Here is an 18,352-nt window from a genome sequence, read left to right as displayed (position 1 = left end):
CCACTCCAGTATTCTTACCTGGAGAATCCCCATGGCAGGCTACAGTTTATAGGGTGGTAAAGTTGGACACGACTGAGTGACTAAGCACAGCACAGCATACATAGCTTATATGCAAATACTATATCGTTTTGGCAAGGATGGGATGAAACAAAAGTTCTTATATACTACTATAGGAGTATAAATTGATGAGACCATTTTTTTGGAGAGCAATTTGCTGCATTTAGAGAGTGATGAGCATGCCTTGCACATTGGTAACTCTACTTCAAGGTTACATATCCTGGCACTTGGTTCATGGAGGCTATAAGAATATTGCAGTTTGTTTTTTTTTTTTTAACAATGATATGAAAACAATGTCCATCAAAAAATAATTATAGTAAATTTTGTGATGGAAAACTATCACTTAAAGGGAATGAACTGGAACAGCTCTTACATGTCAAAAGAAATTTTTAAAGAGCAAGTTAGATTGACATGTTTGATAACTTTTTACTTACAGTTTTAATATGACTATATATTGTTTATGGATACACTTAGTAAAAGTATAAAAATGTACTAGTACACTTGGGAATGATACCAGCTGCAAGGTAGTGGATACCTTTTAAATAACTGTCTTTGGGGAAGGAGGAAGGGAGGTAAATAACAAGGGATGTATGTAGAGGGTCTTCAAATATATCTGTGTCTTTAAAGTTCTGAAGCAGAAATAGGTGGTTAGATAGGTACATAGGTATAATTCTCTGTACTTGTAAATATTTTCATTAAATAAATAAAAAACAATTTTTGGAAATACAAAAAAGGCAGAGGAAAAGGAGTTCCCAAACAATACTGGCATTAAATGTCCTGACAAAAGCAAGAGAAAGAGATGTGAAATTTCAAAATGTGAAGTATAAATGCCATGTAATCGAGATGACTGAAAAAGCCATTGAATATGACAGTTGGACACTTACTGGTAACCATTACCAAACTGATTCAGTAGACTAGGAGTGGAAGCCTGATGACAGAGGGTTGAGAAAAGGTTAGAAAGGAAGCAGAGGGAAGCCAGTGGCTTATTTAAACGTCCAGTGATGGAGCTGGATCCAAGTGCATAATTAGAATTATTCTAACCCCTGCCTTTCTCCTTCCTTCTCACCTTTTTTCCACACCTTTCCCTCACATGCCCAGTCTGCTAGCTGTGTGTTGGCTTCTTCCTCAAGTGTGTTCTCTATGTGACAGGAAAGATTGGTCAGTATCAGTTATATGTTTAACTGGTCCTTGCAGTTAAGGAAAGAATTCTCTTCCCAGTGTGCATATGACAAATCTTTCACATAACAGGACAAGTCACCCTCAAGAGTTTGGGACTTTGATGATCCTGTAGCCTGTGGTCCTCAGTCATCAAGGGATGGGATACACCCAGTATCTATTTATCACTTAGGTTCCTGTTATTGCTAAAATTGCAGCTCCTTGATTTCTGGTAAGTTTTCAAAAGTTTGGTAGTCATTTTTCAAATGTTGCTTAGTTTTCCCATTAGGTTATCATTTTGTTGTTGTTTACTGGTAGGGCTGTTTTTATGATCTGGATATTTCATTGTCTATTAAATATACTAAAAGTATATTATCGTAACATCTAAAATTTTCAACTTGTATATGGTTTCTTGCATTTTTAATTGGTTTGAGGGCCATATCTGATATCTTTATCTGTGTGACTCTCTTTCCTTCTAATATCTTAATAATTTTTTCTCTAAATTAAAACTTTTAAATACATTCATTTTCTTTTAGTGCATTATGAAATGTTTACCTTATTTCTTCTAAACAGTGAAAAAACTGATTTTTGTTTTTTTTTTTTTACTTTCCTTGAACATTCAAGAAGCCCAGGTGGCTCAGTGGTAAAGAACCTGCCTGCCAATGCAGGAGATGCAGAAGACTCAGGTTCAATTCCTGGGTCAGGAAGATCCCCTGGATGAGGAAATGGCAACCCACTCCAGTATTCTGGCCTGGAAAATCCCATGGACAGGGGATCCTGGCAGGCTACAGTCCATGAGGTTGCAAAAGATTCAGACACAACTTAACAACTGAGAACATCCAATCTTCATTTAAACTTTAGAATCAGTCAAGATTTAGAAAATTACAAAGATTTCATTAACCTTTCTGGATTAATTTTTGGAGCATTGGTATTGAGTCTTCTCATCTGGGAATGAGAAGATGAGGAGGGAGGGAGGAGCCTGGTAGGCTACAATCCACAGGGTCCCAAAGAGTTGGATACATCTGGGAATAGGTAACTATTATTTATGATAACAGTTTCTTCATATAAATCTTACATGTTTCTTGTTAGGTTTATTTCTACTTATGTTTTGTTGTAACAGAATGGCTTTTTCTTTGAATTAACTATTGCTATAAGGCAAGAGAGACCTTTTTCAAACACTGTATTAGACAGTGCCTTTCATGTTACATTAACTCTTGTGTTTGAATGAATGAATGAGTGAATGATAATATTTTAGTTGATTTTCTTGGGTTTCTGGGTAGACAATATTTTCAAGTTTTTAACTACTGTAATTATAAGACTTTTTAGCAATTTTTAAAAAAATTGCTTTGTAGGTTCATATTTTAAAGTATTCTTTGTCTTGCATACATATCAATATTAGATAAAATAGAAAAAGATAAAATTTCAAAGCTATGATCTTCTGCAGAAATAAATATTTCTCTGTACTTAAAAATGTTTGATTATGGAAATTTTAAACTATGTACAAAAGTAGACTCAAGCTGCATATTCCCATCACCCAACTCCTGTTATGACCTCAGCCAGTATTATTTCAGATATACCTCTACCTTCTTCCTACCCCACCCTCCAGTGGGTTATTATGAAGCAAATTTCAGGCATACCATTTCATCCCTAAATATTTGAGTGTGTTTTCCCTTTAAAAAGTACTATTTTAGGGACTTCCCTGGTGGTCTGTTGGCTAAGACTCTGGGCTCCCAATGAAGCGTGCCCAGGTTCAATCCCTAGAGAACTAGGGACTAGGTCCCACATGCTCCACCTAAAGCTCTGTGCAGCCAAATAAATAAATTAAGAAATAACACATATATATTTTAAAGTATTATTTTAAGGTTCTATACTGGGAGTTCCCTGGCAGTCCAGTGGTTAAGACACTGTGCTTCCACTGCAGGGGTCACAGATTCAATCATAACCAAAGTGAAACCAAAAAAAACAAGCTATAGGCCAAAGATAATTGTAATACATTTTACCATAAGAAAGATTCATTAAAAAAAATTCTATTGAACAATTAGAAAAATATAATCCAAAGGGAGAGAAGAAAAAGTGCAAGCTTGTAAAGTGCAGTATACTGACATGGGAACCTAAGAGTTAATAAAGTCTTTCAGGGAAATATGAATTCTCTCTTAAAACAAGATATCATTTCCTATTAACCATACTGATAACATTTCAATGGTGTGCTAATATCAAGTACAGTAAAATGCAGAGTACTGGGAATTCTCTTAGATTTCTGGTGGGAGTATTAGCTCTTTGTAAAGTCATTTGGCAATATGTACGGAGAAGGCAATGGCACCCCACTCCAGTACTCCTGCCTGGAAAATCCCATGGATGGAGGAGCCTGGTAGGCTGCAGTCCATGGGGTCCCTAAGAGTCAGACACGACTGAGCGACTTCCCTTTCACTTCACTTTCATGCATTGGAGAAGGAAATGGCAACCCACTTTGGTGTTCTTGCCTGGAGACTCCCAGGGACGGGGGAGCCTGGTGGGCTTCTGTCTATGGGGCCGCACAGGGTTAGACACAACTGAAGTGACTTAGCAGTAGCAGCAATGCAGGTGAAGATGATCAAACTTAACTCAGATACAGACAAGATATTTTCACATATGTACTCAAGAAGATGTATACAAGACTTTTGTGGAACTCTGTAATAGCAAAAATCAAAACCCAAAAACAAACCCCAAATACTAAATGTTTAATAGAGATAAATTATAATGTGGTCTTGGGGCTTCCCAGGTGGCTCAGTGGTAAAGAATCTGCCTCCAATACAGGTGACATGGGTTCAATCCCTGGGTCGGGAAGATCCCCTGGAGTAGGAAATGGCAATCCCCTCCAGTATTGTTGCCTGGGAAATCCCATGAACAGAGTAGCCTGGAGAGCTACAGTTCATGGGGTTGCGAAAGAGTCAACATGACTCAGCGACTAAACAGCTACAACAATATCAATAAACAGTTAAAATGAATTATCTAGAACTACATATATACATACATACAGAAAGAGGTATACAATATGATACTATGCCCACAAACTTTATAAACATGTAGAAGATAGTGTACATTTGTATAGCTATATTATTCACCTTTTGTTTTTGCTGACTCCATTTTTGGCTGCAAAGAATATAATCAATCTGATTTTGATGTTGACCATCTGGTGATGTCCATGTGTAGAGTCTTCTCTTGTGTTGTTGGAAGAGGGTGTTTGTTATGATCAGTGTGTTCTCTTGGCAAAACTCTATGAGCCTTTGCCTTGCTTCATTCTGTACTCCAAGGCCAAATTTGCCTGTTATTCCAGGTGTTTCTTGACTTCCTACTTTTGCATTCCAGTCCCCTATAATGAAAAGGATATCTTTTTGGGGTGTTAGTTTTAAAAGGTCTTGTAGGTCTTCATAGAACCATTCAACTTCAGCTTCTTCAGCATTACTGGTCAGGGCATAGACTTGGATTACCATGATACTGAATGGTTTGCCTTGGAAATGAACAGAGATCACTCTATTGTTTTTGAGATTGCATCCAAGTACTGGATTTTGGACCAAGTACTGCATTTTGGACTCTCTTGTTGACTGTGATGGCTACTCCATTTCTTCTAAGGGATTCTTGCCCACAGTAGTAGATATGATGGTCATCTGAGTTAAATTCACACATTCCAACCCATTTTAGTTTCTGATTCCTAAAATGTCATCATTCTCTCTTGTCATCTCCTGTTTGACCACTTCCAATTTGCCTTGCTTCATGGACCTAACATTCCAGGTACCTATGCAATATGGCTCTTAACAGCATTGGACCTTGCTTCCATCACCAGTCACATCCTCAACTGGGTGTTGTTTTTGCTTTGGCTCCTTCTCTTCATTCTTTCTAGATTTATTTCTCCACTGATCTCCAGTAGCATATTGAGCACCTACCGACCAGGGTAGTTCATCTTTCAGTGTCCTATCTTTTTGCTTTTTCATACTGTTCATGTAGACATTTTCCAGTAGACATTAATTTGCCAACAAAGGTCCATCTAGTCAAGGCTATGGTTTTTCCAGCAGTCATGTATGGATGTGAGAGTTGGACTATAAAGAAAGCTGAGTGCCAAAGAATTGATGCTTTTGAACTGTGGTGTTGGAGAAGACTTTTGAGAGTCCCTTGGACTGCAAGGAGATCAGTCCTGGGTGTTCATTGGAAGGACTGATGTTGAAGGTGAAACTTCAATACAAGGACTAATGTTGAAGATGAAACTTCAATACTTTGGCCACCTGATGTGAAGAACTGACTCATTGGAAAAGACCCTGATGCTGGGAAAGATTGAAGGCAGGAGGAGAAGAGGATGACAGAGGATGAGATGGCTGGGTGGCATCACCGACTCAATGGACATGAGTTTGGGTAAACTCTGGGAGTTGGTGATGGACAGGGAGGCCTGGCATACTGCAGTCCATGGGGTCGCAAAGAGTCGGACACAACTGAGCGACTGAACTGAACTGATTATTCACTTCACAAACATGTAGAAAAAGAAAAATCTTAGAAGGGATGAAAGGGTTCATAGGGGCTTAAACTCTATAAAATTTTCCTTTTAAAGAATAAGATAGGGTAAATGTTGATATTTCTGAAAGCAGTGTATTAGGTAACTGTGTTATATTACTTTTTATATTTTATGTTAGAAATATTTTAAAATCCCCCATGGTCCTTCTTTATTGTAAATAAACATTTTAGAATAGTTTTCAATTGGCTGAGAAGTTGCCAAGATAGTATAGACTTTTCTGTATACCCTGCATCCTATTTCCACTACTGTTAACATGTTACATTATTAATACTATGGTACAGTTGTCAAAACTGAAGAACCAGCACTAATGCATACTATTAGCTAAAGTCCATAGTTTATTGAGATTTCTATTGTCCTTTTACTGTTCCAGGATCCCATCAGATACCACATTACTTATAATCATTATGTCTCCTGATGCTTTTCTGGTCTGCGACAGTTTCTCAGACTTTTTTATTTTTGATGATCTTGAAAATTTTGAGAAATATTGGTCAGGTGTTTTGTAGAATGTCTCTCAATTTGTTTTTCCCCCTGGTTAGACGGGAGCTATGGATTCTGGGGAGAAAGACAACAGAAGGGAAATACTATTTTCATCCCACAGGATCAAGGTTCATCTCTCAACAGGACTGATAATGCTAATTTGGATCACCTAGCTGAGGTGGTGTTTGCCAGGTTTTTCCACCGGAAAGTTGATTTTTGTTTCCTCCTTCCATACTGTATTCTTTGGAGTCAAGTTACCAAATACAGCCCACACTCAAGTGGTGAGAAGTTAAACTCCACCTCATAGAAGAGAGGAATAGTTCCCTAAGTTACCTGGAATTCTGCATATGGAAGATTTGTCTCTTATAGTTTTTATTTATTTATTCATTTTTTAAAAAATTTTTTTATTAGTTGGAGGCTAATTACTTCACAACATTTCAGTGGGTTTTGTCATACATTGATATGAATCAGCCATAGAGTTACACGTATTCCCCATCCCGATCCCCCCTCCCACTATTTATTCATTTTTGAATTTCATGTCATTTTCTTTTTTCTTTTTCCTATTGGAGTATAGTTGCTTTACACTGCTATGTCAGTTTCTTCTGTACAACCGAGTGAATCAGCCACATGTATACATATATCCCCTCTGCTTTGAATTTCCTTCCCGTTTACATCACCACAGAGCACTGAGTTCCCTGTGCTATACAGTAGGTTCTCATTAATTCTCTATTTTATACATAGTAGTGTATATACATGTCTGTCCCAATCTCCCAATCCATCCCCTCTTCTCTCTTGGTATTCCATGTGTTCGTTCTCTACCTCTGTGCCTCTATTTCAGCTTTGCAAATTAAGATCAACTATACCACTTTTCTAGATCCCACATAGGTATTGACATATATTTGTTTCTCCCTTTCTGATTTACTTCACTCTGTGTGACAGTCTCTGTTCCATCCACATTTCTGCAAATGACACAGTTTTATTCCTCTTTCTGGCTGAGTAATATTCCATTGTATATACTTACAAGTTCTTCCTTATCCATTCCAATGTTGATGGACATTTATGTTGCTTCCATGTCCTGGCTATTGTAAATAGTGCTGCAATGAACATTGGCATTTATGTATCTTTTTGAATTATGGTTTTCTCTGGATATATGGCCAGGAGTGGGATTGGTGCTTCCCTGTAGTTTCTTTTTAAATTAATGTTCTACATAACTCTGTATAGGTTGTTATTTGCCTTACTTCCTACAGATGTAACCCTCCAAACAGAAGTTTTGTTTGCTTGTTTTTACCATTGTTATATGTTCATTCCATACTGGAATGAAATAGAAATAGTAAATGGACTGATCTTACCTCTGACCATATTATAATCTTTTTATCTCTAAGTCTATAGCTATGGTTGAAGCATGTAGGATCATAATGGGGATTGGATCATGCAAATTGATTGAATATTAGCATTTAAAGGGTTCAACTAATTTATTCTATTTTTCTACTGCCTGCCAGCATTTCACTTACGCTCATAGTCAGAAAAGATACCTTTCCTTTTAAAGTGCACCTCAACCTCTCCTGGTAATATGTCACAGCACATTCAGGAGGAGATCCTTCTTTCTAATACTTTCCTGAGCCATGCCAAATTGAAGAGAGCCTACTGTAGCTTCCTTCTGTTTCTCCCATGGTTTCAGATGAACTTAACATAAAAATCTCCAACTAATCGTAAGATGTTGGTTTATCTCACAAAAGCTTTTTACTTTATGGAATGTCTTCCAGTTTATACAGGGCTTTCTTACATAGTTTCAATTATAAGTAAGTTTTCTGTAACCTTGATTTTCCTAATACTCAGTTTAGGGTCACAAGTGAGAGCCTGTTAACATGAATGCAAACAATTTTGTCACCTCTGCCTACCGGTGAGCGATTCTCTGACAGCATCCTTCTCCTGTTCTTCATCCAGTTCAGGCACCTTTTGGGTATTCCTAGGAGGTGGATCACAAGTCATTCCAGGCTGCTGCTTCCTGCCACCACCTTCAGGACTCTGTGACTGTCCCTGTATTCCAAGCTTTTGTTTGCCAGTCTTGCTACTTCCACTGTTATCTGAGGGTAAAATTGTCCAAGAGCCCCAGCAGAGTTCTCAGGATTCTCCTCACAGTCTCCCTTATCAGGGAGGAATATCTTTCCCAGAATTCCACCTCCACACTTTCTCTTCCTCAATGGCATTTCCTTCAGGTACCCTGGTGGGAATGGGGTGCTATGCTAATGCCTGGGTGGCAAGTAAGGCTGAGTACCTGGCATTTTTAGCCTCTATGGTGGTGGGTGGGCTCTCTACATAAAGTAGAAAGGAGAGGAAATGGGCGTTGGGAAGACAGTTCACGGCCTCTGCCATGGCCCACTCAACTGCAACAAACTTTTATTCCATTATAAACAATTAAAAATGTGTAGAATTCATTTACAGGGCTTCCCAAATGGTGATAGTGGCAAAAAATCTTTGCATGCCAATGCAGGAGATGCAAGAGACACGGGTTCAATCCCTGGGTTGGGAAGATCCCCCTGGAGTAGGAAATGGCTACACACTCCAGTATTCTTGCCTGGAAAATTCCATGAGCTGGAGACTACTGTCCAGGATGTCGCAAAGAGTCAGACACAACTGAACACACACACATACACACACACACAGAACTCATTTACATGAAATCTCATCTATCCCTCAAGGAAGACAACCCCAAGATTATGCAGCTCTGTCCTCCAGCTCCAAGTCCAGGACCTCTGGGACTATGCAGTTTTCTCTTTCAGATCTGAAATGATTCCTCGTGGACCAGAAACCTGGAGTTTCAAGGCAAGTTAACTGTCTCCAACATATCCAATATACCAGTGTTTCTCAAAGTGCAGTTTACACCAGCAACAGCACTGTCACCACAGAACTCGTTGGATGTGAAAATCACTGACTGGGCCACATCCCAAAGCTATGAAATCAGAAAATCTGGGTTATATCTGTGAAATTGCTGATACAATGTAATTTTTAAAGGTTTGGCGCCTCAAACTATAGGGAAAGCTGTCTTCTCTTTTGTGTTATTACTTTCCTAAGCAAAAAAAGGAAAGAAAAAAAGGATAGTGGTTCCTGAGAAATAAGTGCTAACTTTAGAACTCTGTATATTAAGCAGCCTGTTCTTTCTCAGTAGCAGTACAATAAAATGGTTAGAAACTTGGGGTTTGATTTTTGAGTGCCTGGATTTCAATCTTAGCGCTGCCACACATAAGCTGTGGGACCTTAGGCAAGTTAAAATCTCCATGCCTCATTTTCATCACCAGCAAAATTAGAAACTAACAGCATAGTCCCTTAAAGGGATTGTGTGAAAATTGATTTAATGTATTTAGCGTTTAGAATTGTACTGGCCCTTTATTAAAGTGACAGCAATATGTAATATTTAAGTAAATATAATATTTACTTTATATCCCCTATTGGTAAGTCTGTTGATGTTAAGAATGAAGCAAGTTCTTTTTAAAAAAATCTCCTCCAGCATCTAACAGGCTGAAACAAATGCTAGATATTCAAAAAATGACAATGTGAGACATAGAGTGCATGTACAAAAAAATGAATTTAAGTTGTAAATGCAATTAATTTAAATAAAAAGACTTCTTGGTGCAAAAAAAAACAAAAGAAAGAAACTCTGGGTTGGATCTACCACTTTGTCTTTACTACACTTTCCCTGTGACTCTGATGCATACTGATGTTTGAGAATCACTGCAGAAGACAAAGCCAGAAAAGTAAGTATAAGTACAATAACACTTCCATTCAGGAAAGGAAATATGGGACTTCCCTGGTGGTCCAGTGGTTGAGAGTCTGCCTTCCAATGCAGGGGATGGGTTCTATCACTGTTCAGGGAACTAAAATCCCACAGGCCAAGGGCAACTAGGCCCACATGCTACAACTGGAGAGGCCTGTGTGCACCCACCACCAGGATACAGCACAGCCAAAATAAATAAGTAAAATTTTAAAATAAAGACATGAATATAGAAAATATACATGTAGGAATCATGCTCTTTCCTTTAAAAACAAAAAAGGATGAGGAAATATGCAGTAGACACTGCTCCTGAGCATATACCATACTCCATTTTTCTTAGTTTTGCTGTGTAACAAGACTTAGTGACACACAATGGCAATGATCTGTGGTTCATGTGCTTTGGCCATGTGGGCTGGGCTCAGCGGGGCTTACCTGTGGCCCTATGATCAACTGGCAGGCTATGGCCTCATGTACACCTTGCAGTTGGCTGGGTTTTGCCGGGAGTGATGGGGGTAGCTGGGCCATCTCTCTCCTCATCTAGTAGTCCAGCTCCCACTCAATCACAAGACGATGGTCTCAGAGTTTCCAAAAGCAGAAAGAAAGAGGATAAGCAACAAGCACTTTCCAAATCTCTGCGTCATGTTCGCTATTGTCTCATCAGTCAAAGCAACCATATGGTCAAGCCCTATGTGTAGGAGGGGGGTCTACACAAGGGTCATGAATACTTGCGATGGGGGGGGGGGGTGCACATTTTTGCAGCCATTTCTGCAAACAATTCACCATACTGCCTGACAGGATCAGTGAGGGTGCCCTACCTTGGCAGATGGAGTAAGTTTGTTAGTCTGGCAGCCTCTGGTTCAGATCTCCAGGATAACATAGTTATTCATTGTCCTTCACTGGCATACTCTGCCATGCTACTAGGTATGGACTTCAAGTATATGTCTTTCTTGGGGGCTGCATGGTTTGTTGCTGTGTCCCTGTTGGTGGGAGTTGTGAGTTAGAGATTAAGTGTTGAACAGCTAGAAGCAGTTACAGCCAGATTTGGAGTGTCTTTGGCAATACATCAGCTGCAAAATCTTAGTGGGCTTCTGGACTGTTCAATCCAGTGAATTCCACGGGCCGATAAAGCAGGTAAAGATTGTGTCTAGATCTGTGCTGTCCAATGCAGTAGTCACTAGCCAGAATTAGTCATTGAACACTTGAAATGTAGCTAATCTTGAGATGTGCTATTTCTTCTTACTTCCTGATATAACTACTAGAATATTAACATTACATCTCTGGTCACATTTTATTTCTGTTGGTTGGCAGTTAATCTACCTTGAAGGCTGAGACTTTTGGCCTCGTATTAATCATTCTTTCCAGTAAATAACACCTCTTTTAGCTTAAACGTGTGTTCCTTGAAACAATTAAAAATATATATATTTATTTATTGGGCTGTTTTGGGTCTTAGCTGCAGCATGTGGGATCCAGTTCTCTGACCAGGGATTGAACCTGGGCCCCCTGCATTGGGAGAAGGGGAGTCTTAGCCACTGGACCACCAGGAAAGTCCCTCTTGAAACAATTTGAAAGTGGTTCTCTGGAGAGGGAGAATTCCAAGAGACCAAGGATAAGCTGCCTGTCTTTCTAGGACCTAACTTCGGAAGTCACATAGCGCCATCTGTATCATACTCTACTGGTCAAAGCAATCAGAAGCCCAGCCAGATTCAGGGAAGGGAACATGGACCTCAATTTTTATTTTAGGTTGCACTGGGTCTTCACTGCTGCACAAGGGCTTTCTCTCATTGTGGCGGCAGGGGCTAGTTTCTAGTTGCAGTATGGGACTTACTGGGGTGGCTTCTCTTTTTGTGGAGGACGGGCTCTAAGCAGGTGGGCTTAGGTGCATTAGCTGCCTCTCAGCACGTGGTATTTTCCCAGACCAGGAGATCGAACCCAACTCCTCTGCATTAGGGGGTGGATTTTTTTTTTCTTTTTCTTTTTTTTAAAAATAATTATTAAAGATTATACCTGTACAATATTGAGAAGTATAGAACAAAACACAATTATTGGAGGACAACTGCTCTACAATAGTGTGTTGGCCTCTGCCACAGATCAACACAAATCAGACACACCTATACATATGTCTCCTCCCTCCTGAACACCCCATCCCATCTCCTTCCCCATCCCATCCCTCTAAGTTGTCACAGAACACTGGGTTGGGCTCCCTGTTTTACACAGGAAATTCTCACTTGCTATCTATTTTACATACAGTAATGAATATGTTTCCATGCTATTCTCTCAATTTGTCTTACTCTTTCCTTCCCCCACTGTGTCCACAAGTCTGTTTTCTATGTCTGGCAGGTGGATTCTTAGCCACTGGACCACTCTTATTTGATGGGAGGAATGTCAACAAATTTGCCACCTTAGGAAAAAAAAAAGCTGCCGCAGTCCTCATTGTAAACCAGAGGACAGACATACTTACATTCCCACAGATTCTTCTTACATTGTTGCAGTTAAAAGGAAATTTCAAACTCTACTACCCAATCCGGCATGATGTTACACTCCTTTTTTCAAGCTGAAATTCTTTTCTCAGCCTAAAAAAAAAATTTTCCCCCCTTCCAGCCCATGAACTACTAAATAGATGCTGAGGCCTTAACTCTCAAAGTACCAATTTTGGATCAGCATGGGAGGGGAAGAAAAATACTGGAATTCTATCAAACTGTATGGGGAGATTTGGCATTTACATAAAAGAGACAATAGTATTAAAGAATGGCAATTTAAGGCAACTGTCCCAGTAGTTTGTGGTAAAAATACACACAGGTCTGGATTTCCCTGGTGGTACAGTGAACTCAAATCCTCCTGCCAATGCAGGGAGCATGGGTTCAAACCCTGGTCTGGGAAGATTTTTACCTTCCATGGGCAACTAAAGCCCACGGGCCACAACTACTGAGGCCCACCTGCTGCAACTACTGAAGCCCAAGTGCCTAGAGCCTGCGCTCCACAACAAGAGAAGCCATTTCAAAGAGAAGCCTGTGCAAGGCAATGAAGAGTAGCCCCATCTCATCCAGCTAGAGAAAGCCAGCACACAGCAAGAAAGAGCAACCAAAAATTTAAAAATAAACACATAAGTAGTAAAAAATACATACAGGTCTGGATCTTTAAGTTGAATTAAAATACTAATACTTTTGGAACACCTATTAATGATACATCCAGGATGATAAAAAGATAAAGAAGATGAAGTTCTCCTTCTGGGAAGAGGTCAGAAGTCTAGGCGGGAGGACGCAGATTCTCCTCCTTCTGTCTTAAATGCTAGAACTGAAACAGAAACACAGCTTGCCAGGCTCTACTGTCCATGGGATTCTCCAGGCAAGAATATTGGAGTGGGTTGCCATGCCCTCCTCCAGGGGATCTTTTGGACCCAGGGATTAGAACCTGAGTCTCTTACATGTCTTGCTTTGGCAGGCGGGTTCTTTACCAATTAGCGCCACCTGGGAAGCCCCTTAGAAACAAAGAGCTCCTGGTAAATGTGACCCATTTACCACAGGAAGCCCCAGTGAAAAGAACTGCCTGAGTTCAAGTCATTATGAATGGGTGGTGTCAAATAGTCCGGGAAACGAAGCAAGGGACAAAAGCACACTATTAAGTGCAGAGAACTGGAAAAAGCAAGGCCTGGGGCCCCTGAAAACTCCTTGCTCGCGAGTTCATAAAAGGTAAACGTCCGGGTTCACAGCAACCCAGTGAGCCCATTTCGCTCGAGAGAAATCGTGGCAGCGGGCTTGGACTCGTAGTTTCAGGAATCTCCCAGTAGAGGGCGCCATCAGCCCGGGAGTCCGCAGCTTGACTCGCCTGTGGAGGCGGTGCGTCCTGGGTCCGGGGGCGGGGCCGCCGGGCTCACGTGACCCTTGCTCATGGCGGCGGCGGCAGCGGCGGCGCTGGCGGCGCTCGGCGGCCGGAGCCGGATCCTGTAGCCGGGGTGTGGGCCGCGTCAGTCCGTCCCTCCTTCGGCCCCCTCGTTTGTCTTCCGGAGTGTGGCTGGTAAAGCCGGGATGGCGGAGCGAGGCCTGGAGCCCTCGCCGGCTGCGGTGGCGGCGTTGCCGCCCGAAGTGCGGGCGCAGCTGGCGGAGCTGGAGCTGGAGCTCTCGGAGGGTAGGAGCCGGGCGAGGGAGCGGGCGCCCGGGCGCCGCTGCGGATCGCGGCGAGGGGAGACCAGGTCCCCACCGCGCGCCCTGGTGGCCGTGCGGGCAGAGGGGAGGAGCGTGCCGGAAATCTGGCCTGGGCTTCACGTGAAGGGTCGCTCTCCTCCTCTCCTACCCCGGAAAGTGGCTTTCCCTGTGGTTCATTGTGTTCTCTGGGAGGGAGGGAGCCGGGGCTGGGGGGAGAGGTCTTCCTCTGGCTCGGACTGCTTCTGCGCTCACTGCCCCCCGAAACCCCAGACAAAGCTGTGTCCTCCTGCTTCAGGCTTCTGCCCGGGCGCCGGGGCACGGTGGGGCGGGGTGGGGGTGAGGCCGCCCGCGGGGTGGCTGACAGCTTGCTCCTGTACTCTCTTCCAGGGGAGGGCCCCAAGCCTGTTTCAGCTCCCCTTCCCCCCTTCAGAAAAAGAGAGAGACACAGGGGAAATCCGCCAGCATTTCTTCTTCCTTGTTTAACAATGCGAGATGCCTCCCCAGTGACAGGAGTGAGCTAGAAGCGGGGTGGGCCGTTGAGGGTCCTAAGGAGGCCAGAAGCAGTGGTATTAACCCAGAGAGAGGCACAAGGGGCGGCTTTTAGACCACCTTTGTCAAAAGGGTTCCCCCCCCTCGGTGCCTGTATTCGGGCTGAATTTTCCGCATCTGATCACCTTTTGGAAAGAGGAAAGGAGAGAGGTGGCTACCGGTTACATGCAAATCCTGGCCGGCACGGTCTTTCTTTTGACAATGGATTGTTACAAGGACGCTTGGATTGGTTTTGAGAATTAAAAGAATGAAATAAATCGAGCCACTATTATTCGAGAAGTCCCTGGACAACAATGAGAGAAACGTTGCTCTGTTGTGGGCATGTGATCAGGCTTCTTGTGCAGTTGTGATCAGTTCTCCATAAAGTTCCTGTTTTTGTCACAGGCTGCCTCTGAGACAAAAGCAGCATTTTCTCCAAGCTTGATGTCAGTACTGTGGTGGTGCCCCCAGAGTTGCATATTCTTCTTGAGTTCTTTGCCAAAGGCCCTCTCTCTCCACTAGCATTTTTGAAGTGGATTAAAAATTGCTGATTGGAAAAGAAGAATGTGACAGGTTCCCAGGAGAGTTTTGACTTTTTGTTTACTTATCAGGGCATTCTCTCTACACACCCCTCCCCCCATCCTTTACAGTAAAAAACCAGAAGTAGATTTGAGTGTTATAAAGTCACTTGGGCATGGAGGGAAATAATTATTTTTAATAACCCTGTTAGGGTTTCCCAATGTATAGGGAGGTGCCCTTTTCACTTGCACTCAATTAGCAACATATTATTTTTCAGTTAATCAGTTGGGAAGTTACTCTTTGGCCAGTCCCCAGTATCAGTTGTGGTGGATGAGTCTGTTTCTGTGAAATGTTCAGGGCATTGCTGTCTTGATTCTACCTCTCAAAATACCTCATTCTTCTAGACTAAAGCATTGTCATTCAATCCGTGATGACTTTCATTCAAATTGGACTTTTAAAGCAAGTTAGAGTAACACATCAGCTATCTTTGATTAGCTAGGAGAGAAGTCTGGCTGGATGTTTGCGTCAGAGAGATTAAAAATAGGAGTTAATTGCTTTTACATGGAGAGGGAAATCCTGGAAGCTCCTTATTCTTGGTATATCTGCTTCCAGCTGATTACTGTTTACTTCTCTGGTTGTTTCTAGAGATGATTCCAAGGAACTGTTTCTAGGACTCATACTGGCTAGCTCACCTTTCTCTCCTTGAAGAAGGTGTGAAGCTCCTACAGACTGTAAGGCTAAGGCTTCAGCATTTTTCAGGACAAGTGCATGGTTTGTTTCCTGTTGCAGGATTGTTTTGGTTTGGCATGTGACTGAGATTTGAAATGGTTTCTTAAAGATTTGTACTACATTATCCGGTATTTCATCTCTTTTAGCGATGGAAAACTGGAAAAAATACAGTTGGAAAACCTCAGGCCTGCAGTGTCAGCATCTTGACCATCTGTTTGTCTCTCTTGCTTAAAGTACAGAGAATGGTTGACTGGAGAAGTAGGTAGACATTTTTAGGAATTCAAGTGAAGTTGAAACCACCACCCGCAAATCTATAGCACAGTGGTATTTGTGATGTCTGTTAGCATATTTTGAAGGGACCTTTGTTTGTTTTACATTTTCTCCACAGTTACTGCTCTGGCAAAAGTACTTTTTTCTTTCGGGAAAAAGAGAGCTACTTTTAACTATGTGTTTAGTGTGTGTGGTTGGCTTTGGTGCGCTCATTCCTCGATTTTATTCATTTTTCTCGGTTCAGGCTGTAGTGGGTCCTAATTATAGCGGTTGCCTGAGCTGTATGCCGTTAAAGAATTTTCTTTGTGCTCACTTGTGTTTTCAGCTGCAGGCCTGGGTCGCAGATGAGCCAGCTCTGCGCCGGCACGCAGGTTGTGTCTCCCTGGGCCGTTTGCCGCAGAGCGCGTTGCAGAGTCAGTGCTGGGCTGCTGCTCCGCTCGGGCAGGTCACTGGACTTGGTACTTCAAGCTGCCTGCTTTCACAGCAGAAAGAACAGGCCAGCACTGTCCGGAGAATCACTGAAAATTGAACTGACACCTAGTCACAAGCTTTTCTGTAGACTAATTGAATAGGTAGAAGGTTTCTATAAGTATTCTCATAACTGAAATTTTTTCATGACCTACATGTACTGTTATATTTTTTATATATTTGGCAATGAGCTCTGTTGTCTGAACTTAAATCATATGTTTTAGCCAAATTTATGCACATAAAATAACACTAATGATGGGAATTTGTTTAAATTTGTCTGATAATACGTTGTATTTGTGTTATGATTTGATATGTCATTTGAGCCTCACTTTTTTTTTTTTTATTTAACAGAAGGGAAAACCAAGACTCAGAAAGGTTAAGTGTTTCCTCAGTGAGTATTAGCTGCTCACTAATTAGTGCCAATAGCTTAAGCTGCCATATTATTATGGCATCTGCTATCATTGTATGACTTAAATATCTGAATAGTTATTGCACAAGCTATTAAGTCTAATTTTTACTCTAGGCAAATGCTACAAAACAGTTGTACGCCGGGACTTCCCTGGTGGTCCAGTGGCTAGAACTCCAGGCTTCCAGTGCAGGGACCCAGGATCCGATCCTAGAGCAGGGAACTAGATCCTATGTACTACAGCTAAGACCTCATGCAGCCAAATAAATATTAAAAAAATAATAACTTTTATTTAAAAAAAAGTTGTATGCCATAATTCTAAAGAGTCTTATTGTCTTTCTGAAATCTCTTTAAAAATCTATCATTCACTTATTTGATTGAGCAGACATTTATTTTCTGCTTACTGTGTGCTCAGGACACAGAGGTTAGCAGGGTACTGTGTTAGCTTTCAAAGAGCTCTGAGTCCGAAAGGGAAATTACTTAAAAATGCCAACAAAACAGTTCATGAGACCAAAGGGTACATAAGATTTTGTACAGAGACTGCCTTCTAAGAAAAGAGGAAACTGTCTGCTTTATCGCTGTGAAAAAGAAACAGCACAGAACCAGAAGTACAGAACTGGACGCTGGTAGAGGGGGCTGTGATTAGCTTGGTGAAGCTCAGTCCTGAGCGTGAAGGAAGGAAGGCTGGCTGTGGTATCTCGAGGAGGGGGTGGGGGTGGGAGCCTTTCTGCCTGAGAACAGTCCCAGGGTGACAACTGGAAAGGTATTTAAGATAAAATAACACTTGCAGGAAGGGATCCTCCCTTTGCTTGTTTGAACACTTCTCTCAGCACGCACAACAAACCCAGACGCATCCTCCCTTTCTCCTGTCTATTTCATCACATAACTCAGGGTCCTCAAAGCGGGGTACAGGTCGGCCTTGAAGGTGGAGGGTTAAGACGCGCCCGCTTCCTAGGAGTTGAAGTGCACCCCCGTAGGAGTTGGGCAGAGGACTTGAAGAGGAAAGGGGAAAGATGCTGAATTGAGATTGTGCTGCAGTCTCCAAGCTGGGAGTTTAGAATTAAGCTACCAGAGAACTGGTGAATCCTTCTTGCTTTACTTATCATGGAAAAGTGTGGCCACTCCTCCTCAAATATGTGGCATAGTCATGAATTCATAAGAAACACCTTTATCAGAAAGTGACATCTAAGCAGTTGTCTCTTATAGTGTTAGACATACTAAGGAAGGCAGGTTTGTGGGTTTTTGAATAACCCAAACCAGGCATTAGCCAAGTGGTTTATTCTCAGGAACTTGCA

General features: G+C 41.8%; 1 protein-coding gene across 3 annotated transcripts in view; it reads left to right on the top strand.

Moving 5' to 3' along the window:
- The first annotated feature begins 13,888 nt into the window (after window positions 1–13,888).
- DIP2B (disco interacting protein 2 homolog B) overlaps window positions 13,889–18,352 on the top strand; it is a 225,005-nt gene continuing 220,541 nt past the window's right edge. For all 3 annotated transcript variants that reach the window (XM_061128018.1, XM_061128008.1, XM_061128001.1), the window contains exon 1: window positions 13,889–14,120. In XM_061128018.1, coding sequence (XP_060984001.1) covers window positions 14,021–14,120 — 100 coding nt within the window. In that variant the 5' untranslated portion in view covers window positions 13,889–14,020. The remainder of the gene's footprint in view (window positions 14,121–18,352) is intronic.

This window comes from Dama dama, chromosome 3 (genome assembly GCF_033118175.1).
Source record: "Dama dama isolate Ldn47 chromosome 3, ASM3311817v1, whole genome shotgun sequence".
Taxonomy (NCBI): Eukaryota; Metazoa; Chordata; class Mammalia; order Artiodactyla; family Cervidae; genus Dama; species Dama dama.
Note: the sequence above shows the minus strand (reverse complement) of the source record. Positions and strands in the feature narration are given on the sequence as shown.